Here is a 22,570-nt window from a genome sequence, read left to right on the forward strand (position 1 = left end):
TTCTTCATCAAATTATCTCATATTCTTAAAAAGGCAGAAGAATAGTTAGGGCGATCTGGATGCAGAGACATTTGACTTCTACATTCTAAGCGATGCATAGTTTCATGTGTTAACTTCAGTGACCTGCTTTGATAATTCTTAAGTCAAAACCTAACAGATGAATTCAAGAATTTGAGCTTCTTGGAGATAGTTTTGCATTGTGTTTGTTCCTCTCGGGCACATGTAGCTTTGTACTTGCTAATAACAGTATATTACACGTACACTCACCCAACTTAATTTATAATATTCATTCAAGGATTACAAAGTGTTTACCAATCATATCTTCCAGTTTTTCAAAACATTTTTCAGAACAAACGTATACAAAACCTCCGGACAAAGGAAACTTAATAATGGAAGGGAGCATGCATCGAGAAGCACACCAAACGCAAAATGGTCTACAAATGGAGGTGTTGGATACAGAACAGGCTTCATGTAGTTGTTCATGTACTCCTTTTGTATAAAGTAATGCTGCTGTACCATGCTTGATGTATGAGAAGTCTCCCACAACGCAGGGAACATGCAGTGTGATCCCGCAATCATTACATGTATAGAACCATTCCTTTGGGTGCAGTTTTGCCTCACATGCCTCACACCAGTATTCTCCATTCACATTGCTTTCACCGTAAGACAAGAAAAGAGGATGATCATCATACCTGTTCCGCATTACTTTTTTCGGCAAAAGAGCGTCCTTGATTTCCAAGCTAAAGTCACACTCATCACAGCTAAGTTTGCTTCTGTTCTTCAAACCCCATGAATCTGATACTGATACATAGTACAACGGATGTGGATGGCTTTCGTGTACAAATGGTTCTGAAATTGAACCGCATTGTACATCTAGCGTAATCACTTTGAATGAGTTGTAAGATTCGTACCGGAAGCCGGAACATCGTTTATCACAAAGAGAACATGTTGCAGCACGAGAAACTGTCTCTAGTGTCAATGGCTGGTTGGAGCACACATGACGTTTTTTACGAGGAAGGTTAGCACATTTTTCGTGGAGAATAAAGTCACAGTTCTTGCAACTGTAGAAATATTCAGAACCAATTTGGAAGACGCATGCTTCACAAACTATGTTTTCATGTAGAATCTGCCCATCTTTGTTGATATGTAAATTATGATCATGGCTGAAATGTCTTATTGTGGTATCATCAACCACCTCGAATGGCGCAATCACTTCTTCTTCGGGCATCCCTTCCAACTCCACATTGTCCCAAACATCTTCTCTTGTTGCGCATCTTGCGTGAACAACAAAGCTAGGAACCTTGGAGGAAGCATAAGCTCCGTAGAACCCATCCACTTTCTTGCGGCAAACTCCACATTTCCATGGAGACTCTCCATGTCCCAGGCGGCGAGTGTAAGAGATGCGGTGATCATGGCGGTTGATGTTTATAACGCGTGGTAGATCGATGCATTCTCGATGAATCATGAAATTGCACTGAAGACAAAAATAAGGGCTTCGGTCACCTAACGTCCCACAAGCATTGCAAGTGAAGTCCATGCGTCTTGGAACAAGATGAAGTTGATGTTCATGTGTCGTCGAGCTTACCACACAAACTGGTGGTGGGTTCGTCTTACAATCTCCGCATATGCTGAAATTACAAACATCACAATGGTGCAGTTGACTTGAGTGGGTGCTCGGGATGGGAAGTGTGGTATGCTTTTGGAGCATCATCGACACATCGAAGATGGATGGCAAATTCGCACTGATGACATCTGTATATATAAACGCCAATGGTAGAGCCACACACTGCGCACTCGTATTCCAAGCTGTCTGATGGCTCTCCATGCGAGAGTTTGAGTGGATGCTCGTGTAGGCATGAATTTTCAGTTGGGGGTGGTATCCTCACACACTTCAAATCTATATGGGAGTCACATAGTGAACAGCTGTACCCAATTCCGAACTTGTGTTGACATAAACTGCAAGCATTAGGGCAACTATAATCCAGGATCAGTTTGAGAGGGTGCTCGGGATGAAAAGAGTTGATGATTTCTGGTAAGGCTTCAGCGCATTCTTTGTGGAACGCTTTATCACAGCCAGGCTCATTGCAGCGGTAGCCTCCGTATATGCGGTCATGATCTGTGCAGTGTGCACCACAACATCCAGAAAGAAAGCGAGTAAAACGTCTGACAGGATGTTCGTGACGTGGTACCTCTATTTCTTCCATGCTGCGGATTTCTTTCAGGGTTTTATCTTTTTCAGGATATTATAACTCAGACCACAGAAAATGATGTTTATCCCTTTGAGATTGAGATATTGTTGTAAATTAGAAATAGTTGGCTGCCATTAAGTGAGCATTCAAGTCTCTGAATGGATACAAATGAGCTTGTCCCCACCATTTGATATTGACGATATTGTTGTAGCTTGGAAGTAGTTGGCTGCGAATAAGTAAGAGCATTCAAGTGTCTGAACGGAAACAAATGATCTCGTCCCCACCATTTAGGACTCAGATGATGCACTCAATCATTCATGTGAAGACGAGGCTTGGGCCAATCTTTTTTTTTTTTCAGAAACTCAAGGGCATGTTTCTTGTTAAGCCCATACTAATTCCTTTTTTCAGTTTTACGCGTGGGCTTCTTGTTAAGCCTATATCGATATTTATCACTCATGATGTTCCCGAAGGACTAGAAGTCTGTTTGAGTTACTTCCCTGTGAACATGAAGTCATGAACTACTCAAAAAGAACTTGCGTGGTGATTACGGTTTCACAGGCGACTGTGTGACAGGTGTAACTTGGAAATCTCGTTGGTTGGATGGTTATGATAAGAACGAGGCTACGGAAAGAGTTGGAGGTCGTTGAAGATGAATAATAAGAGATGGAGGACTAAGAGGGTGCCAAAGAATAAGAAGTGGTCTGCTGAGTCCAAGTTTTCTCAGGCTTACTTCTTTTGTAATATAACATATTTTTCACTAGGAGAATTGTTTTGGCACTTTTGCTCTAATGTTAACTTATAATTAGCTTACTCATGGCCACTCAACAACATAAACTATATGATCATTATGAAGCATTATTATTAAAAACGCTGAGATCCAAGCCAGATTCACTCCATTTCAGGTCAGCAATGTTTTCAAGCTCCTTCATCATCTCTTGTGTCAAATGATTCTTCCAATCTCCAACCACACCTTTCCTAAAGAACATATCATACTTAGTTCCACTCCAGTGAACTCCTTCTCTTTCTTTACTTGTGTTCTTCATATTCTCGAAGCTACACTCTTTCACCACCTTCTCCACCGTCGTCTTACACCCCAAGAAGTCTGCGATCCTCTTCACGTTCTCTTCTGGTTTTTCTTTCAGATCTTCGTAAGTGAGGAACAACACACGGTCTCGGTCTCTTGCGTCCCAGAACTCGAGTACGTGGTCAAAGTAGGGACCGGCTGGGACAAGCCCTTTGCAGAAGTCATCAAAGGCTTGTCGGATAGTGATCTCTGTCCCAAACTTGTTTTTGTAGAGATGCCAGAGAGAGACAAAGGTGTCAGCTGGGTGGCGAGTTATGTAAATGAGTTTGGACCCTGAGGTCGTGACAGTGTCCGGTAAAAACGAGAGAGGGAGATGAGTGTTGAACACTCTGGGACAAGAGATCTTTGTTATGTCCTTTGATGCGTTTTCTCCGAACAACTCTATCTCCAAGAATGGTACTACTTCGTGGGGGTTAAGGTTATCCAGATGGTCATGGTTGTCGTGTATGGTTGAGCTGTGTCGGAGAATGGAGGAGGTTAAGGCTTTGAGCCAAGTGGTGCCGGTTTTGGGGAAAGAGGCGAGTATTATGTCGGAAGGAAGAGGTGTGTAGTGTGCTCTTATAGCTTCAGAGGCAGTGATGAACTCTGGTCTGAACCAGAAGCCTTTGTGTCTGATGCGTTGTCCGTCGACCCACCACTTTGCTTCTGGTGAGATTCTGTCTTGTTGCTGTTGTGGAGTGTCCATGAAGAAAGGGATGTGTTTTGAGATTTGAAGTTTGAGCAAGTCAGTGACTCATATAGGCTTTGCTTAGAAAGAAACACGTAGCATGAGTTTCTTTGGCTTATAGAAAACACGTAGCATGAGTTTTTTTGGCTTATAGGAACACGTAGTAAGAGTTTTTTGGCCTAAACCAGGCACCAGATGGTACCCGAAAGATCTGGAGACCTCATGCTTCCTACCAAACACATTCGAAAACGTATACACTACAAATATATTTTATTTTTCTTTCATACAATATTTTTTTGATTAACACGGTGATATCCTAGATTTATGGAAGAATTTAGAAACTAATTTATAAAAATAAATGCATTCCACGAATACACTCTTTTTAGGTGTGCAAATGAGCCGAAAGCATAAAGTCATGTAGATATTAAAAACAATATAACTTAGTTTTGTACGACATATAGATCAAACCTCAAACGTATTAGCGTCACAATTCCGTCTCTTTACCATTCAACAGACATATAAGATCCTTATTGCTGGAAGAAAGAACAAAAGGTTGATGTCACTATCCCTACATTAGCAGCAGCAAGTGTTGCTCTCTCTTATTCACCTATTATGGAAGTCATTCCATCACAATCTATCATTTCAGAGGACCCTGAATCTTTTGTAAATGATCAACAAATTGTCCACACAGCTCAACCCACCCACATTCCAGAACAGTTCTATAGGGAATCGGAGACCCCGATAACTTATGGGAAAGGATCTGGTTTTGACGTGGTTGAAGCATCCTCTAGTTATAATACAACTAGAGGTGGGAGGGCAATTAAACCAACACAAAAACTGCAAGAAATGGAATGGACGAACGTCGGTGGAAGAGGTAAAAAAAGTCGTCGTGGCCGAGGGTACAACAACCACTAGTTTATACATTTCTGTTTATTTTCTCTTAAGATTCGTTTGTGGATCTTCATCTAGGGTTCCTTAACTCTATGCTTGTCGAAAACTTTTCAAAATTTATGAGCTAAAACTCATACTTGTATTTCTTTTCTGTATTTTAATTGAAAGCCTGTTACAAAAAAAAAAAAGAACAAAAGGTTTAAATTTTATGGAGGTTCTGTTCAATTACTAAAGTTCTTTTTTTTCTACAGTTTTTGTTAAATAATCACACTATTTGTGGTCCATCTAGTGTACTTTCCCAACCTACCTTGTCTTTCTAAAGACCCCCATAGTACATAATACGGTTAAAATATTTCAACGTGAAATGCAGAAAATATACTAACACTACTGGATCATTGAAACATTTCACTGTAAGATGTGTATAAATGACCAGTCATGATATCCTTGATGACGCATATCACTAGTAGAGATAGCAAATTGATAATATTCAGTATTGTTTTTTTGTAATCATAAAAATATTAAGTAATGTTGTCTTCCATGCATCCTGCAAAACATAACTGTATAAGCTGAATTAATAGACCATTTGATTCGATATTTTTTGTGAGCTTCAGATAAGATTGCCGTCATGCTATCAAATTAATTCTTTGACAAGATCTGAGAACTTTGTAACACCTTCCTCATCAGTGGCTCCAGCAATGCCCTGTTCATTTCATGCAATGAAAAATTCAAACCAGAGCAAACAAGTAGGCTTTGCGGTGTTGGCTATTTGTTTGTTAAATTCAATGATGATAAGGTGAACAGTACAATCAACTATTATATTTGAATTTTCATTGAAAAGCTTTGAGATACTTTTGAAAAAACTCAATTTAGGCATGTCACTTTATTCATAAACTAAAGTTTAATTAAATGATTCTAATACAACCTTTTGATTGAGATACTAAATATTTTAGCCATGCATGCTGAGCCTTCCTAGCTCACAATATATTTTACAAATGATGTACATGGGCCTTGATATACACTTTAATGGGCTTTATTTGTTATAAAGCAGCAGCAGCAGCCCAAGATACGTATTCACATCGTTTTCATTATATTTTACAAATCTCTCTTTTTGTTTTTTTTTGGACAAAAATATCTTGAAAAAATCTAAAAACGAAAGCGTTCACGACAAAAAGGTTCTATATATGATAACGATGCCACGTCCCTTTGACGTTGCCATCTTCTTGCTCCTCCTCCTCGAACAAATCAAATCATCCCTCTCATCGCCGCGAATATTCCATTAATCATCTCCGGCGGCTGAGAGAAAATGACTCCGGCGATTAAAGCGCCTCTATTACCTAACCACGACCCTTCATCGCCATCATCATCATCACCACCCGAGGAGAAGCACGGCTCCTTCGCCGGAGCCATCTTCAACGTCTCCACGAGCATAGTCGGAGCCGGAATCATGTCGATTCCGGCCGCCTTCAAAGTCCTCGGCGTAATCCCGTCCCTCTCGATAATCGTGATCATTGCGTGGCTGTCCAACGTGTCGGCCGGGTTTCTGATGAAATCCACGGTCGCCGGAGACGCGACGACTTACGCCGGCGTGATGAAGGAGTCGTTCGGGAAGCCTGGATCCGTCGCTGTTCAGGTTATCACGATGGTTGTGACTTTTGGGTCAATGATCATTTTCTCTATTATCATAGGTAAAATGTTTTTAAGTCTCTAACGAATCTTTAAACTATTGAATTGGTTTGGTGACTTGTTGTTATGTCTTGATCCGTTCTTGTCCGCTAGTAGCTCTGGGTAATCGGGTCGGGTTGTTGGGGTTTCGGGTTATCCGGGTTGGGTTATTTAGGAAGCTTTTAGGAACTAAAACATTTTTCGGACCGAGTTTGGTCGGGTTTCTATTTTGTTAGTGGTTTTTAAATCCGACAAAAACCAGAAAATCCGAATTAAATCCAAAAAAGTATTTAGATAATTTGTGATTTCGAATAGTTTAGTTATATTATTGTAGTTATTATTAATTTTAAAGTGAAATAATTTTCGTTTTGGATTTAGAGAAATAGTAACCGTTAGTGGTTGGTTATTAAGCTCTGGTTCCAGTTGTGTATTTAGAGAATTGATAACATTTTATATTCCTTCTCTTATTAGGTGATGTTCTCTCTGGTAATGAAAAGGGAGGAGTTATTCATTTGGGTCTTCTTCAAGGATGGTTTGGTTCTCACTGGTGGAACACGAGATTCTTTAGTTTGTTGTTCATCTTCGTCTTCCTCTTCCTTCCCTTAGTCTTATGTAGGCGCGTTGGTACGTTTTCTTAAACCACAAATCTTAAAAAAAAAAGACTTTGCATTTGTTGTTGTTCTGATGGTTTTTGTATGTTTCTGTAGATAGATTGGCTTTAAGTTCTGCGATCTCGTTCCTCCTTGCGCTACTCTTTGTTATCATAAGCTCGGTGCTAGCTATTGTAGCACTCGTGCAAGGGAGAGCAAAGAGTCCAAGACTCTTCCCTGATCTCAACAACGGAGGACAGTCTTTCTTCAACCTCTTCACTGCCTCCCCTGTGATTGTAACAGCCTTCACATTTCATTTCAACCGTAAGAAAACCGAACGTTTACTCTCTTTTTACTGTTCTTTGATTTTGAAGTTATTATGGTAAAATGTTTCTGCAGTCCATCCGGTTGGATTCGAGCTCAAAGATCCATTACAAGTTCTCTCAGCGACAAGAGTCTCTGTGATTCTATGCGCGACGATCTACTCAGCGACTGGTCTCTTCTGTTACCTTCTCTTTGGGGATGCAACAATGACTGATGTTCTCATGAACTTTGATGAAAGCTCTGGTTCTTCAATAGGTTCGTTGCTAAACGACATCGTTAGAGTCAGCTACGCGATTCACCTCATGCTTGTGTTTCCTCTGCTCAACTTCTCTTTGAGAGCCAACTTGGATGAACTCTTGTTCCCTAAGAAGGTTTCTTTGGTGAACGACAACAAAAGATTCTTTGGACTCACTTTTCCATTGCTCATATCTTGTTTCTTGGCTGCTATTGCTATACCGGACATTTGGTACTTCTTTCAGTTCTTGGGATCAACTTCTACTGTCTCTATAGCATTCATCTTTCCAGCTGCAATTGTCTTGAGGTACACCATTTATTAGTTCATCTTCTGTACTTCTAACTGATTCAGGTTCAAATCTGATTAATTGTTTTTGGAATAATGGAAGGAATGTGAATGGTATCTCAACGTTGAAAGAGAAGATTGTTGCTTCAGTAATGTTTGCTCTTGCTGTTGCCACAAGCATCATTGCCATTTCAACAAACATATACAGCTTCACAGAAACAGAAGAAGCATGAAACATTTTAAGCAGTCACAGTCTCTTCAAGAATCTGTAAAGATGGTAGGAGTTTCAAGATTGCATTGTATTTTTTTCATATCAATGTAAAATAGGTTGTGAATGAGTGGTGTAATAGCAGAACTTCAGGAATTGGAATGTTTGTATTGGGGGAAAAGATTGAATCAAACAAATAAGAAGATTAAATATTATTTTTTTGCTTATTTATCCAATGATTGAAGCAAAGACTAAAAACAAACTCAATGTTAAAAGTGAAAACACAACATTTATTAGCTCCAGTACTTCACAAATCATATGATAGCAAGAACACAACATGACCTACTTTGTTCACAGTATGAGAACATTTGCTTTGAGAAAAAAGCTTAGACAGTTGTGTAAGTAATTTGAAAAAAAGTAGAATATAATTTCATTACTGATTTGTTATACTGGAATGGCCGACTAACATGTTTATAGATCATAAAAAGATTGAAGCAAAATGCCAAAGATTAAAACTCAATGTCAAAACACAACATATATGATTTATAGTATCCGCTGCTGTTTCCATAGTAAAAAGTTGTTTTTAAAACCAGCCGTTACAGTGAAAGAACTCCCTAGTTCCTGCACAAATCATAATCATGATCTTATTAAAAACTCAACATTAACCTACTTTGTTTCACTGTACGAGTCAAATTTACTATCAGAACTTACCTTCTAATGGTCTTTGATGGAACAAGTATTCCTCTCTTCTCAAGGCTCTTGAATCGATCTCTTGCAAGTGTGCAACACGCCTTCCAAAATAAAGAGAATGATCTCATCAGATTCTTGTCTACCAAGAAAACTCACAATGACCATAAACTTTAGAGTATATATATTACCTTCAGCTTACGAAGTGAACCGGTCATCTCTTCTGTTAAGAGAACCTGAACAGGAGGAGCCTCATACTTATGCTTTCCCAAACGAGGAGGACGTATCTTCAACACTTCCTCCTTAGCAATAGTCTGCCTAATCTTTTTATTCAGCTTCTCCTTATCTTCTTCGGCTATTTCTTTTATGATTTTCGGCAAGCTACAAAAATAAAAAATAGTAAGAATCAAAATTTTGTTGAATAATATTTTGAGATGCATTAATTCAAATAATACCTGTCAATCTCTTTTGATAACTTCTCTTTATGTTTTTCCTTTGTCTCCTCCTTTCGCAGTGCCTTTTGTCTAGCTCTCTTGTTCAACACCACACGTGTCACTCTCTTTGTTGTTCTTGCGGTTCTGCAGTATGTGAATCTAAGTCTTTAGCCAATGCATTATGCAAAACAAAACAACAATAAAGAAGAGAGAGAGAGAGTTTTACTTGTTCCCAGCTTCAGACTCTTCATTAGCAGCCTCTGCGTCCTCTTCACCTTCGCTACCATTGTCCACACCAAGAAAGTAGGCACTCTTTCCATTGATTATTCTATTGCACACACTCAAAAGACCTGCCTCGTCTTCGATGTTGTTGTTTCCATCGATAGTCAAAGGAACAGGCTCAGGTCCTAGCTCAGTTTTGTAAACTTTCTGCATTTCTTGAGCAACGGCTTCAGCCAACATATCCTATTGCAACATAATGAGAGAAAAGTCAATGCCAAAATATAGAGAGGCCTGTGAGACTTTAATCAATAGTAAAGAGTTTAATCTATAGAGTAAAGAGTTAGTACCTCGTGACTTTCAGCTGTAGGGTTGTATGAGCATCCTGCAGGATCAACTTCTACTGCTGGAATAGTCGAAGTCATTTTCCAAATCTGTAACCCAGAAAGAAAAAAAGTTATTGCTAAAAGAATCACAGTCTAAAGACGAATCAACAATTTTACTACAGGGAGACATTATTACCTTTCTAGGGTTGCCCTCATCTTCTCCTGCAAATGTGTAACCAAACGTTATGTGTTAACATCTCTATCCAAAAGAATCAAAAGGATTCAGACTGAACTAAAAGTAGAATATTTCACTAAACAAACCTTTATTATCATCGCCCCACAAGTCCATCATTACAGAATCATCATCAACACTCTGCAAAGAAGGGAAACTCATGTCAAGACAAAACAGCTTCAGAACTGTAAAACCATATGCTCAATCAATGTTTTTTTACTCACGCTTTGTGCTAGTTTAGGTGTTTTACTTTCTACAGCGTTTGTCTTCTTCTTCTTACTGATCTTTGACTTGGGCTTGGAAGAAGACACCACCTGGACAAATGGGTTCTTCTTCAAAACACTGTCACACCGAAGCACTTTCTCTCTGCTCTTCTCTATCTTACGCTTCACCGGAACGTCTGATATAAAACAAAAAAAAAACAAAAAACATAATAAAGTTTAAAACTTTCCTTTCTATAACATATAAAGATTACTCCTTTCCATCACTGTGCTGATTCTAATGTATCGTAAAGGTGAATACTTTGCAGCTCAAAAACCTAAAGGAAGCTAAGCAGACACACTCTAAGCAAAGCACTAAAACATGGGGTTGGGTAAAGAAGAGAACCGTGAGACTTCTCGACGCGGAAGAGGTCGTCGCTTGGAGCTGCGGAGAGATTGCCACCGGAGAGAGCGTCTTTGGTGGTTTTCTCGAAGAAGTCTTCGATGTCCTCGGTGCTTATGTTAGCTCTCCATGCTTTTTTACCCTTTCTTGAACTCTTAGAACCCTTCCCCATCTCGCCTCTCTCTCTTTCTCTGTGTCGGTGTCTCTCGGCGGCGTGAAGGTTGGTTTGGTGTGGAAAGAGGAGGAAGGAGGTGCTTGAAGAAGAAGAGGATACTAGGGATAGGGCTTTAGATAGAACATAATGGGCCTTAAGTAGCTTTGATGGGCCTTAATTAGAAATGAGATGGGGCTTGTAACATTGAATTCTCGGAATCTCATTCAAAACAGATTTTATATATTTGAAAACAAAAATATATAACTAATACATTTTCTTGATAATTAAATATTAAAAGTATCATTAAAAAGTAATATGAATATCCAAATTTCGATATTCAAACCAATGTATGTGTTTATTATGTTTTTTATGTAAAATCATATCTAATTTCATATAACGTTTATGATTATGTGTGTCTAATTAAGTTGTTGATTGTCTACTCTGACTATTATAAATTGTTAACGTGTGCTCCCATATTTGTGGATTCCGACAAATAAATTTTGTGAAACGCTTAATTATAATTAGTTTATAAGTCTACAACTAGACATGCACACGTCAGACATGTAACTGTGAGCATATATACTTAAGTCATAATTAATGTAATGTTATAATACGTATTTTTCTACATTATTCTGATGTATAAATGTGAGGATGAAAATGATTGAGCAATGTCTATTATTTGATCAAATACTATACAAAAATCGAAAATAAAAGATATTACAAAAAAAAAGAGTGATGTTTGATAGCACAAAGCCGCCCCCGTGACCTAATTCTCATTTGATTCCTTTGTCACATTCAAGAGGAAAGTGGGGTAGGTCAAACTGATAAACCCTGACTACAACATAATATTGCAAATTCTTCCTTCAGATATGTTCAATATTATTTTGTCTGTTTGGTCTCATCTAAATCCCATGTATGGTCCATCCAATATATTATATCTTGGAGTTTAATTAATAAGTCGTCACTAACATTGATGTACTGGGACTCGAAGCAACTCCACGATACTAAACCTACCACGCGAATATAAACCATGTTTTAAACTTTATCTGAATATCTAAAAAAAGATCCATCTATTGTCTAAACTTCTCTTTGAAGTTTGGTATGGATCATTCTATAAATCTAGGATATTCCAGGTTAGTAAAACATTGACGTGATAATATGAAGAATAAACAGCAAGAGATAAATATGTGTACTGTAATGTCATGATTATTTTTGTCACCTAATTGAATTGAGACTAGGTATCAACTGTTTACCTGGCAAAGAAAAAAAGATTAGCAAAACTAATGTAATAAACAGTCTATTAATCAAGATGTTAAACAAAAAAAGGAAATAAATGTATAGTATTTAGCAAAAACATAAAAAAAATAAATTTATAACTAGTACTCTTAATTAGCATACCAGATCAAGCGAAATTAACGACATAACAATAACATGAATCGCTTGTGAAGTAACGGCGTCTATAAAGGGCGTGGTCTTCATAAAATTTCAATCTTGACCTGATAATAATAACTAGTGTTTCATAATGGTGGTTCATAAGTCGGACGTGTAAATTTTCATGCAGTCAGAATCATTTTTCCTAATACGTAGGAAAATAACCAATGATCGTTTTCCAAGTGGAACTACTCTATGAATATTGAATCTCGTTGATTTTTGCTTATCAAATATATTAAGACCATTTCCAATTCATCTTTATAATAGAAAAAAAAAATTGAGATGGAGTTTTTACTCCAATGTGTTTCTCTATAATAGAATAATGTTATATTTGCCTCTATAAATAGAGGAATGCTATTTTTTTTCTTCTATATTTAGGGAAAAAAATAATATTCATCTATTTATAGAGCCAAATATAACATTTCTCTATTAGATAGGAACACATTAATTAGAGCAAAAATCTCATATCTATTGTTTTCTCTATTTTAGAGATGGGTTAGAGATGCTTTAAATCAGTGATTTAGTGCAATAAAGTTTAATTCATGAGGGAGAGATAAGACAAAAGAGATATAGCTGTTGCAGACACGAGACTCTTTTACATTTTTTTAAGGTACAAATATTAATATATAATATGGAACAGGGAAAATATATTTTACTTGTTTGCTAAAATGATAATTTCTAAGCCAATTTTTTTTCGAAAATGAATCGATGACAAGGTAATTCTTTGCATCCCTTATAATTCATATGTAGATAGCGACCCTACATATATATCTCCCACATATATTTTCATTTTCATTTCCAATCGGTATTTTCTATAACAAGATTACAAATAGCATTGCGATTGTCGGAAGTCATAATATCTACAGTAAATATAAAACTACAGTGTATATAAGTTATACCATAGTCTTGGACCTCTTGGTTTTGTTTGTGTTGCCTAATTTTTCCTTAATGGTGGCAATTGCAAGAATATCACACAACACAAATGTTAAATACATTTAAATCAGATTCTAATATATGCTGTATATAATAATATATGACATATTGAGTACTAAACTCTACGATTTGATTTTAATTCATAAGTACATATCTCCAACAATATATCTAACCAAAGAGGATCTCGGAGTGGACGAGAGTTGGAGAAAAAGAAGAGTGGACTTTGAACCAAACTCTAAATTTAAGAAAAGAAACACAGAGTGAATAGATGTCTAAACGAATTAAGCTACATACGTGAGACAGAAAGGGTTTGATGAAGCAACGGGACTTGTGTGTAAGTGCTGTTTTGTTGTGATGATTAAGTGGCACACATGTGAATTGGTGGGTACGTTTGTTTGTCCGTCTCTTACATAGACAATCTTCTGCATCATATCAATACTAATCTATCCAAACTTATATACTTCCATCTATTTATAAACTCTAACATGTACAACTTCGTATATTTTTGGAGCATATTGATCTAACATACATATATAGATGAGTTTTTAATTTGAAACTGATCCATCAAATCATTCTTTACATGCGTAAGGCAAATTGTTGGGCATCAAACTATATATATATATATATATATATATGATAAGTGTTTTGAGAGACGTGACTTTACATTGGTGTTTGTTCAAAAATGTGATGCACAACTACATACATATAAACGTAGAGTATAGTCATCCATATACGTACACAGATCAATGTAAATAAAGAGAGCGATATGGAGGACAAGGAGAGATGGTGAATAGGGGAAGAGAGATCAGGATCATATATCAGTGGGTTCGTGTTCATAAAGATCCCCGTGAGGAGTGTTTGGAGGCATTCCAAAATCACAACTAACATTCTTTTGTTTGCTTTTTATTCTCTCGATGCTCCCAAGCTTTAACTTATTCTTTAAAACATTATTGGACAATAAGTTCCTCTCCCATATATCACGAATTGACGAGCTCATATCATTTCCTTTATCCTCTTTTTTTTTTTATAACTATCATTCTCTCTTCAAGTATCATATTAACATTATCCAAGTAACTACATAAATATATATACCGCAAATCTAGTCCATCCAAGTTCAAATGGTTTTCTTCTTGTTGCAATGATCATAACGAATTAGATGTAAATGGCACTTGCATACTATAATTCGTTATTGACTAGAAACTCGATCCAATACTGAAATTTATTCTAGATAGATCAATATATGATGTTCAAAAAGAAATGAATGACTGCAATTTCTTTGATTTATAACTAATAGCTGAATGACCAGCAATAATAGATATATACCTGACAAAGTCCATTTTATATTATTATTTACTACAGCGATTGGAATAGTATATCGATATCGTATCATTAAGTATAATATGGAGTTTTCCCATTATATATCTTTATCCGTTTCCAAAAGTTCAAAGCTGTCTATAGTTGTAGTCAATTATCGTGATTTTGCTTGGACGCGTTAGAATAGTATCAAAACAAAGAGCAAAATAAAACACATAAATAATGTAAAACTTTTTATGGTGCTAAGATAACGTATTTTATCACAGCGAGAAATTACAGTCAATAAAAACATAGTAATTAGTTTACAATATTAGTATTGGTAGGTAAAGGTATGTACACGTATATTTGTATTTGTACGTATGTAAATGATCATATGAATATTGTAAATTAATCAATATACGAAATGCATAAATATAAGAAAAAAAACAGGGTCGAATATTAAATAGAAGTTCGTATATTAGGACATAGAGGCAAGGAAGTAATTCACGAGATACAAATCGGAGTTGTCCGTATGTAATATTTTGTAGCGATCAAGAGAGACTAATGCAGACATGTGAGAGGGGAGAGGATCCTATAAACAATTTAGTCTAAGTTCTCTGCTTCCTCCTGATCATATATATATTGCAGATACACACATAGTTCCTCTAAACAGAAGATAATACAAATAAATCAAGAAAGCTCTATTGGAAGGGAAGAGGCTTATAAATATAAGAATGGTTTCGTGGGAACGAAATAGAGGTTCTTTACAAGAGAAGTTTCAACTGCTTCGTTCAGCCACTAATTCTCATGCTGTAATTATATTCAACCTCTTCTTCCTTTTTATTATAAAAGCAATCATTTTCTACCATTTGGGTATTTGAATCCAAAATGGATCTACTATTCTTGTATGCTTTTATGTTTTTGGGTGATCACTTTATCCTCTTCTAAGTGTATATAAAAGAACATAAAATTACGAGATATATGGGGGGGGTAGTCATGATCGTATGGATTGAAGACTGTTTTTTTTTCTCTCTCTCTTTTTTACTGCTAAACCTCTAATAATATTTTTTGGGATGATTTATATGCTGTTAATATATGTCCGTCCACACATGTTTTTGATGACAGCAAAACGAAACATCGATTATAATGGATGCATCGAAATATATCCAAAACCTTAAGAAAAAAGTCGAAAGATTCAAGGAGGACACTGCCGCAGAGCAATCTTCAAGCGAGCCCACGGATCCCACCACACCAATGGTATAAACAATCACAAATATATACTTTGGAACCGTTATATACATAAGTGTGCAAGTGATATGAGAAATTCACTACGAGGTTTTGAATGGTCAATTTATTTATAGGTAAAAGTCGAAACCCTAGAAAAGGGTTTTATGATAAAAGTTTTCTCAGGGGAGAATCAGCCAGGCATGCTTGTTTCGGTATTAGAAGCCTTTGAGGATATGGGGCTTGACGTTCTCGAAGCTAGGGTTTCATGTACCGACTCCTTTAGCTTGCATGCCATGGGAGTCAAGGTAATTAACAAATCATCATACAAACATATCTGTATACATTAATGATATATCGTAACAGTTATTTATTGTGCCTATTTATATATGTTTCGGATAGTGTTTGTATGATTTACTCAATACAAATGAGCTCACTTTGAGATAGTTTCATCATATGTTTTAATGAAATATTATCTGGTTTCACTTACATGATAAAGCTTGTGTCATTGCTGCTGAAAAATTTATAAATCATAGTAGACACATATGTATACAAAATATATACATGAGTTGTCAACGTCTATATGTAAGTGTTGGCATAAATAAATTATTTAAATGATAACGTCACCTTTACTAACAGCAGAATGAAGATGAGGAAAGAATGGATGCTGAAGCAGTGAAACAGGCAGTGACAGATGCAATCACAAGCTGGGGTGAAACCAATGTTCCACCTTTTCTTTGATTCTCCTTTATTTATGTTTAATATACAAAATATAATAACACAATTTCTATAGTAATTCTGTTATTTTATGTTCACCTTTACCCAGAATTGTCCCCTAGAAAAGAGATAATGAAGAAAAATGAATTGTATGTTTTCTATATATTCCACATAAGCAAATATAAGATACGTATTCAAAGTATAGTCGCCTAGCTTAGCTGATACATATCATCTGAGACAGCTAAAATTTTGTATTCTCAAAGTTGAATACCAGAAAATCGAAAACACTCATCATTTTATGAATTTAGTAGACCAAATTTTTTTTATTATTATTATTTCGGATTTGATCAGATTATATTAGATAACTTATATTATACCACAGAAGACGACAAACACATTTTGTTCACGTGAGCAAAATAACTCCAGAAGAGCTGGAAAGTAACACGTACAAAAATACATACTTCCTACATATTTTCCCGTTCCAGTCTGACATTTTATAAAAAAGTTCATAAACAACAAACGTTTTTTGGATGATTAGTTAGGTCTGATAATCTGATTGTTGACAAAAGCAAGCTTTTGATAATTTGATTTACATTAGCATGAACAATTAAGAAGGTAAAAATATTAGAGTAGTGTTAAATCAGGATAGCCGAGATCCAACTCGAACAAAGAACTTGATGAAATTGAATGAACTGTAATTTGATAATAGGAAAAACGAAAACTAAAGCCACACTGAATAAAAACTTCGAAATGAAATTATCATAAACCACCAACGTTACTTTTGCATGAAACTGAGAAGCAACATTTGAGTAAAGTTATGGAATCTCAATTTGGCAGAAAAATATGAAGCCACAGTTATAACAAAGGATTACGGAACTGCGTTTTTATGAAAAGTGAAAACAAAATGTTTTATTTTTCCAACATCAACTTAATGAAAGTAAAAAAACTTATGAAGAAATAAGCCAAGAAAATAAAACAGCTATTGTCCATTTTCTTAAATTTAGTTACAAATCCCTCGAGTAGACTGTAGATCCTAAAATCCATACTAAGTATTTAATAGTGATCGAGAGTTTAATCTAGAAAAGAAAAGATAATGTATGTAATAATATCTTTAGAACACAACGATGTAATTAGATTTCAGTAGGTAAAGATGGATTTTATTGATGAATAAGATCGAATACAATAAGTGAAATGAGTTCGAACGTTACAAACGAGATCGACAAGAGAAAGACTAAAAACTCGGTGAAAATAAGGTTGATGTGTGTGTATAGCTCTTTCTAGGGTTTTTAACGTATCCTCATTTGTTTGCGTCCATCTCTTCTTATAGTGGATTGACTCCAGATTTCTCTCAACCTTCCCGCGATCTCCAGCTATTCGAATCGATCACTTTTTGCTCGTCGGAGTCGGACTTCTTCGTTGGTTGCGCGACTCAAGTTACTTAGGCCCAACTATCTAGTTGACCGAAATTGGGTCCAACATAGACCTTGTTGTTTTGTTTTACCACACAAAAAAAAAAACTAAAATTCATGGTTTGATAAATTGATTTTTGAAACAAAAGAAAATGTTCTAATTTATCACCTGTCCGTGCTAAAATTCCTAATTTTCACATGGCTTTGATCCATAATAAATTGATGACAATAAAATAAAAACAAAAATGTAAATAGGAATTGTTATATTCTCATTTGGAAAATGTCATATAAAAATTAAATCAGTCTAATTCATTTAACTCGTTTTGAATATTAAATTATCCTCAAAAGTAAAAACAACACAAAACAAAACTGAATATTCTTCTAGATTTGATATTCAATAAAAAAAAAACAATTCTTCTAGATTTTTCCTACTTCCTCATGTTTGCATGATATTGGTCGAGCCTCTGGACAACATCGCAATTGTGCTGTTGTACTTTTTAGTCTGTTCAGACTCACATGACCCCTTATCATTGGACTGTAAGAGCCGGATTACTATCCACAAACGACATGAACTTGCTCGAGAATGAAATCCCCTCCATGTGTGATATGATAAACTCAGAGACTTCATGTTCCAGGATCTTGTCCGAATGAATCTTTGCAAGCTCGAGTACATCAAATACATTTGTTATGTTCTTGGAGCCGATTAACTGGTTTCTGCAGAGATCTTGAAGGTGTGGAATTTCGTATTTGTCTGCAGCTAGGTAGAGTACATGGACGTGTTGCATCATCTTCGTATCAGAAAGCGAACCGTTGTATATGAACTCAAGAAACGTCTCTAACTCATCATGTTTCATCTCTGAAAGAGTGATCGTCTCTTTCGACAAAGAAGCTTTGAAATCATCTGATTCCAATATGTTCCTAATAAACACCTTCGATCTTGCCACCTAATAATAATATAATATATATATTTAAAAAAATCTCAAGTTAGAAAAAGTAATGCACAATCCATATGTAACACTTAAAACTCCATAACATAAACCAACTGTGCGTTGAACGAATTGGTTATGTTATGTTTCTATTTCCAATTGGAAAAGATGTTTTATGCCATGTCATCGACTTAGGAGGAAATAAGGACTTGGCCTAAACTCCTCCAGATTAAAAAAAAATATCGAATAGAATGAGAGAATACCAATATAAGTTTGTGGGCGGGGATGGGATCCGTTTGATCCCCTGCTTTGAGCCATACATCGACTTCAATTTTTCCTTGTATTTAAATTTTATTTTTGTTTTAATCTAGGCGAAAACTTATAAATTGACATGCAGCCAATCAGAGTATCTCACGAAACTTCTTAAAACTCTCAAAAGAACTTTTTTAGTCAAAAAAAAAAAAACTCTCAAAAGAACTAAAACCATGTCCATTAAATAGGATAACTTGTGGACGCGGATTGCATTTGAACTCTTGCTTTGATATGATTTAATTCTCATACTACCAAGTTAAATTTAAAATGATCATGGATTTTTAACTTTAAATATAATTAGCAATGAGTGGATTGATCATATATATCACTTAGTATTTCTTTCAATTTACTATATTTTTTTGTCAATTTTTCAATTTACTATATAAAACTTTATTTTTAATATGTCCTCTTGGGTCAATGGTCTTTGACTGTTTATTTCAAAATATCATGCATGGATGGAAAAAAACCCATTTAGACCGGATTATTCATAAATCGGACTGGAATATAACACAAGGTTTGATACAAATAATAAATTGAGGAGAATAAAACAAAAAAAATGTAAATTAAAGAAAGAAATATCATTCTCTCATAAGAATAAAATGTATAAACTTATATAGAAACTAAATCAATCTAATATATTAAATTAATAAGCAAATGGTACTAAGATAAATATCAAGTTTGTAATCATAAAAATTCTTTTAAATTTTTCTAATTCTTTGTGTTTGCATACTCTTTACTTTATATAAGCCCGCTTGCAATTCTAATTTCAGTTGCTCTTTCGCAGTTCAACATTCGAACTTTTTTATTTCTTTTTTCCTGACGTTTTCTTTTTAGTTTGTTCACGTGACCTCTTATGGCTTGGACAGTAAGAGCCGGATCACTCTCCACAAACGACATGAACTTGCTCGAGGATGAAACTCCCTCCATGTGTGATGCGATAAACTTAGAGACCTCATGTTCGAGGATATTGTCATGATGAATCTTTGCAAGGTCGAGGACATCAAATACATTTATTGTGTTCATGGAGCCGCTCAACTGGTTTCTGCAAAGATCTTGAAGGTGTGGAATTTCGTACTTGTCTGCTGCTAGGTAGAGTACACGGACGCAGTAGCGGCCCTGATGGGAAAAGCACAACAAGCACCAGCTTCCAGCCCACCAATTTTTTTTGAAACAATCAGCCTTTTTAGAACAAATCATTGATATATATATGTTACTTTAGTTACATATAATACAGAATAGACCAAGTTTTTGAAAAATTGCTTATGGTCTTTGCCATGTCAGGACCGGCACTGCACGGACGTGTTGCACCATCTTTGTATCGGACGTGCTGCTAGGTACTGATCGTAGAGAGAGTCAGAGAGATTAGGGTCTGACCGTCCTCCTTCAGGTTAACAAAAAAAAAACTCCATAATAGAATACCAAGATAAGTTTGTGGGCAGCGATGGCATCTGTTTGATCTCCTGCTTTGAGCAATACATGTGCTTGCCATTGTGTAGCGTTCATGAGGGCCCCATCGAATTCCATCTTGTTTGCAGCATCTCTCTCAGTCTGGAAAGCAGAATATCATCTTTTTAGGACAATACGTTCACTAAAAAATAAGAAAATAATACCAAGTTAAGTTTGTGAAAAGGGATTGCATCCGTTATTGTTCACCTGCATTGGACTTGACTTTTTATTGGCGCTCATGAGTTCCTCAGGGGAATACACCTTGTTTGCAGCTTCTTATTTTACCACTCTGGAAAATATAATATCATATTTTAGGACAATGCATCCACTAGAATAGAGTAAAATAAGACTTTACACATCTCTAAATGCAAACCAGCTAAGATTCATGTGGTATTCATCTCTACCTCTTTTTTTTTTTGACAATACGTAAAAGAAGAAAAATGTCATGTTTTGAAACAAAAAGCGAAGAAGAGTCTTCCGGGTGAAATAGCTACTAGGTTATTATGTTTCCGTTAGCTGGCGATAAAACAACATTGAATAACAAATAGCTACATAACATACCAAGGACAAAGGCTGAAAAAACTCTATAATCTAAGCCGTAATTAAAAACATAGGAAGATAATAAGACAGGGTTTCTAGAATAGAATATTTGTAAGAAAAAGAAAATACAGAGAAAAAGTTGACCACTAAAGTTTAGACTAATTGACCCTTAAAGCTTTATTTGTGATTAGAAAGGCCCAAAGCAAGTTAGTGTGGCCCAATTAGTAAAAGAGATTGGCTTGGAGAAGACGCGGAAAAGAGAAGCAGAGTGAAAAAAAAAAAAGACGGCGGCGAAGAAGAGAAGCAGAGAAGAAGATGGCGCAGCATGTGAAGGATGTGGTTGAGGAGATGAATGAGTTGAAGAATCTGGTCCTCGGTTACGATGGGGTACTGTGTCGAACTGTGGATTACCTTTAGTTTTTTTTGTTTTTCATATTTGATTCAATTTTATTCATCTCACAGGGATATCCACCGACGTCGATTCCGGCTTTGAAGGTCATTCTCACTTTGATCGAGTTTGTAGTGAAGGAAACCAAAGATCTCCTTAGATTCGGAAAGTTTGAAGTAGAGAAACATCCCTTGCCGATGGTGCCCAACTTCTCGTGGGAACCCCAACCAGCGATGATGATCCCTTACATCATTGAAATGATCGATGTGTTTGTGCTGGATTTCGATATGATGAAGATTCGGGTCCAGGTTTTGTGTTCTTTCGATATTATCTGGATCGTTTCAGATCGAGGACGGTAGAGTCGATTGGTGATCTTGTATGTAAAGAGCTCACGGCACAGAAGGCCCAAGAAGTTCATGTTAAAGTTTGGAGTGCTAAGAAACTAACGGTGGACGGACGCTTGTAGACAGTTTTACTGAAACCCCAAATCACCTCGCTTCTATAGAGAAGCTGAAGAAGATTCAAGAGTTTCTCTGCGAGGTGATTAACGACGGACGAGTCTTCTTCCTGAAGAACAGCTTCTTGCCACAGGGAAAACGGTTTCCTCTTGCACAGGTCTCACGTGTCTTGGAGGAGTCTGTGGAGCATAGTCCACTGCGGCAGCACAAGTTGCACGCCTGGGATTTGGTTGGTGTTGTTGCTGACCTTTTTGAAGTCTTGCTGGGTAGTTTTATTTACAGGTTGAAGATGAAGGACTTGGAAGAACTTTCTGCCTTTGTGACAACAACCAACTCCGTTTTGGTAAAGAAAGGTGTAGAAGAGGGAGGTGTCTACCCAGATGTTGAAGCCTAGTAGGTGAGGTGAGGTGAGGAAATGTGTCTAGGAGCTTGAATTTGGTTCGTTCCTTCTTTTATGTGAATAAAGACAAAGTTACATCCTTTGTTGTCTAGACTTTGTTGAACATTTTCAGCTCTCACTTAATTAAGTTCAAAATATCTGTATCAGATTCTCCTTTTCATTCTCATTCTCTAACAAGGTGAAGAGGTTATATAGAACTTAACCTGAAGATTTCTTGAGAAACCTCCTTTCCCTGTGGCACAAAAGTTCTTCAACTTGTTTAGCCTTCCTCTTGTAGATAAGATGATGAAATTGCTTCCCTCT

At 36.2% G+C, this 22,570-nt stretch overlaps 4 protein-coding genes and 1 pseudogene across 6 annotated transcripts; 2 read left to right on the forward strand and 3 right to left on the reverse strand.

Annotated features, from left to right (window-relative positions):
• Positions 1-251: 251 nt before the first annotated feature.
• LOC103865794 lies at positions 252-2,264 on the reverse strand (annotated as a pseudogene).
• A 770-nt stretch (positions 2,265-3,034) lies between these two features.
• Positions 3,035-3,958, reverse strand: LOC103866021 (cytosolic sulfotransferase 11-like). Its single transcript, XM_009143890.1, has one exon. It carries the CDS (start codon positions 3,956-3,958, stop codon positions 3,035-3,037), a length of 924 nt encoding a protein of 307 aa, XP_009142138.1.
• A 1,988-nt stretch (positions 3,959-5,946) lies between these two features.
• LOC103865795 (amino acid transporter AVT6D) lies at positions 5,947-8,362 on the forward strand. Its single transcript, XM_009143644.3, has 5 exons — positions 5,947-6,516; positions 6,965-7,117; positions 7,201-7,407; positions 7,483-7,948; positions 8,031-8,362. Exons 1-5 carry the CDS (start codon positions 6,135-6,137, stop codon positions 8,158-8,160), a joined length of 1,338 nt encoding a protein of 445 aa, XP_009141892.2. The 5' UTR covers positions 5,947-6,134; the 3' UTR covers positions 8,161-8,362.
• A 172-nt stretch (positions 8,363-8,534) lies between these two features.
• Positions 8,535-10,901, reverse strand: LOC103865796 (ribosome biogenesis protein NOP53). Of its 2 annotated transcripts, XM_009143645.3 has the most exons (10): positions 10,640-10,901; positions 10,258-10,433; positions 10,123-10,174; positions 9,998-10,023; positions 9,826-9,909; positions 9,483-9,721; positions 9,278-9,400; positions 9,014-9,203; positions 8,847-8,926; positions 8,535-8,756 (listed from the first exon to the last, which is right to left on the reverse strand). In XM_009143645.3, exons 1-10 carry the CDS (start codon positions 10,806-10,808, stop codon positions 8,750-8,752), a joined length of 1,146 nt encoding a protein of 381 aa, XP_009141893.1. In that variant the 5' UTR covers positions 10,809-10,901; the 3' UTR covers positions 8,535-8,749. The 2 variants fall into 2 exon arrangements, with proteins under 2 accessions (XP_009141893.1, XP_018514113.1); XM_018658597.2 differs by lacking the exon at positions 8,535-8,756 and having other exon boundaries at positions 8,843-8,926.
• Positions 10,902-11,124: 223 nt separating this feature from the next.
• LOC103865799 (transcription factor SCREAM2) lies at positions 11,125-22,410 on the forward strand. Of its 2 annotated transcripts, none has more exons than XM_033290210.1 (5): positions 11,125-15,259; positions 15,573-15,704; positions 15,809-15,979; positions 16,311-21,408; positions 21,484-22,410. In XM_033290210.1, the coding sequence occupies exons 1-4, from the start codon at positions 15,182-15,184 to the stop codon at positions 16,410-16,412; spliced, it is 483 nt and encodes a 160-aa protein (XP_033146101.1). In that variant the 5' UTR covers positions 11,125-15,181; the 3' UTR covers positions 16,413-21,408; positions 21,484-22,410. The 2 variants fall into 2 exon arrangements, with proteins under 2 accessions (XP_033146101.1, XP_033146102.1); XM_033290211.1 differs by having other exon boundaries at positions 16,314-21,408; positions 21,484-22,404.
• Positions 22,411-22,570: the final 160 nt, after the last annotated feature.

This window comes from Brassica rapa, chromosome A04, assembly GCF_000309985.2.
Source record: "Brassica rapa cultivar Chiifu-401-42 chromosome A04, CAAS_Brap_v3.01, whole genome shotgun sequence".
NCBI classification, from domain to species: Eukaryota; Viridiplantae; Streptophyta; class Magnoliopsida; order Brassicales; family Brassicaceae; genus Brassica; species Brassica rapa.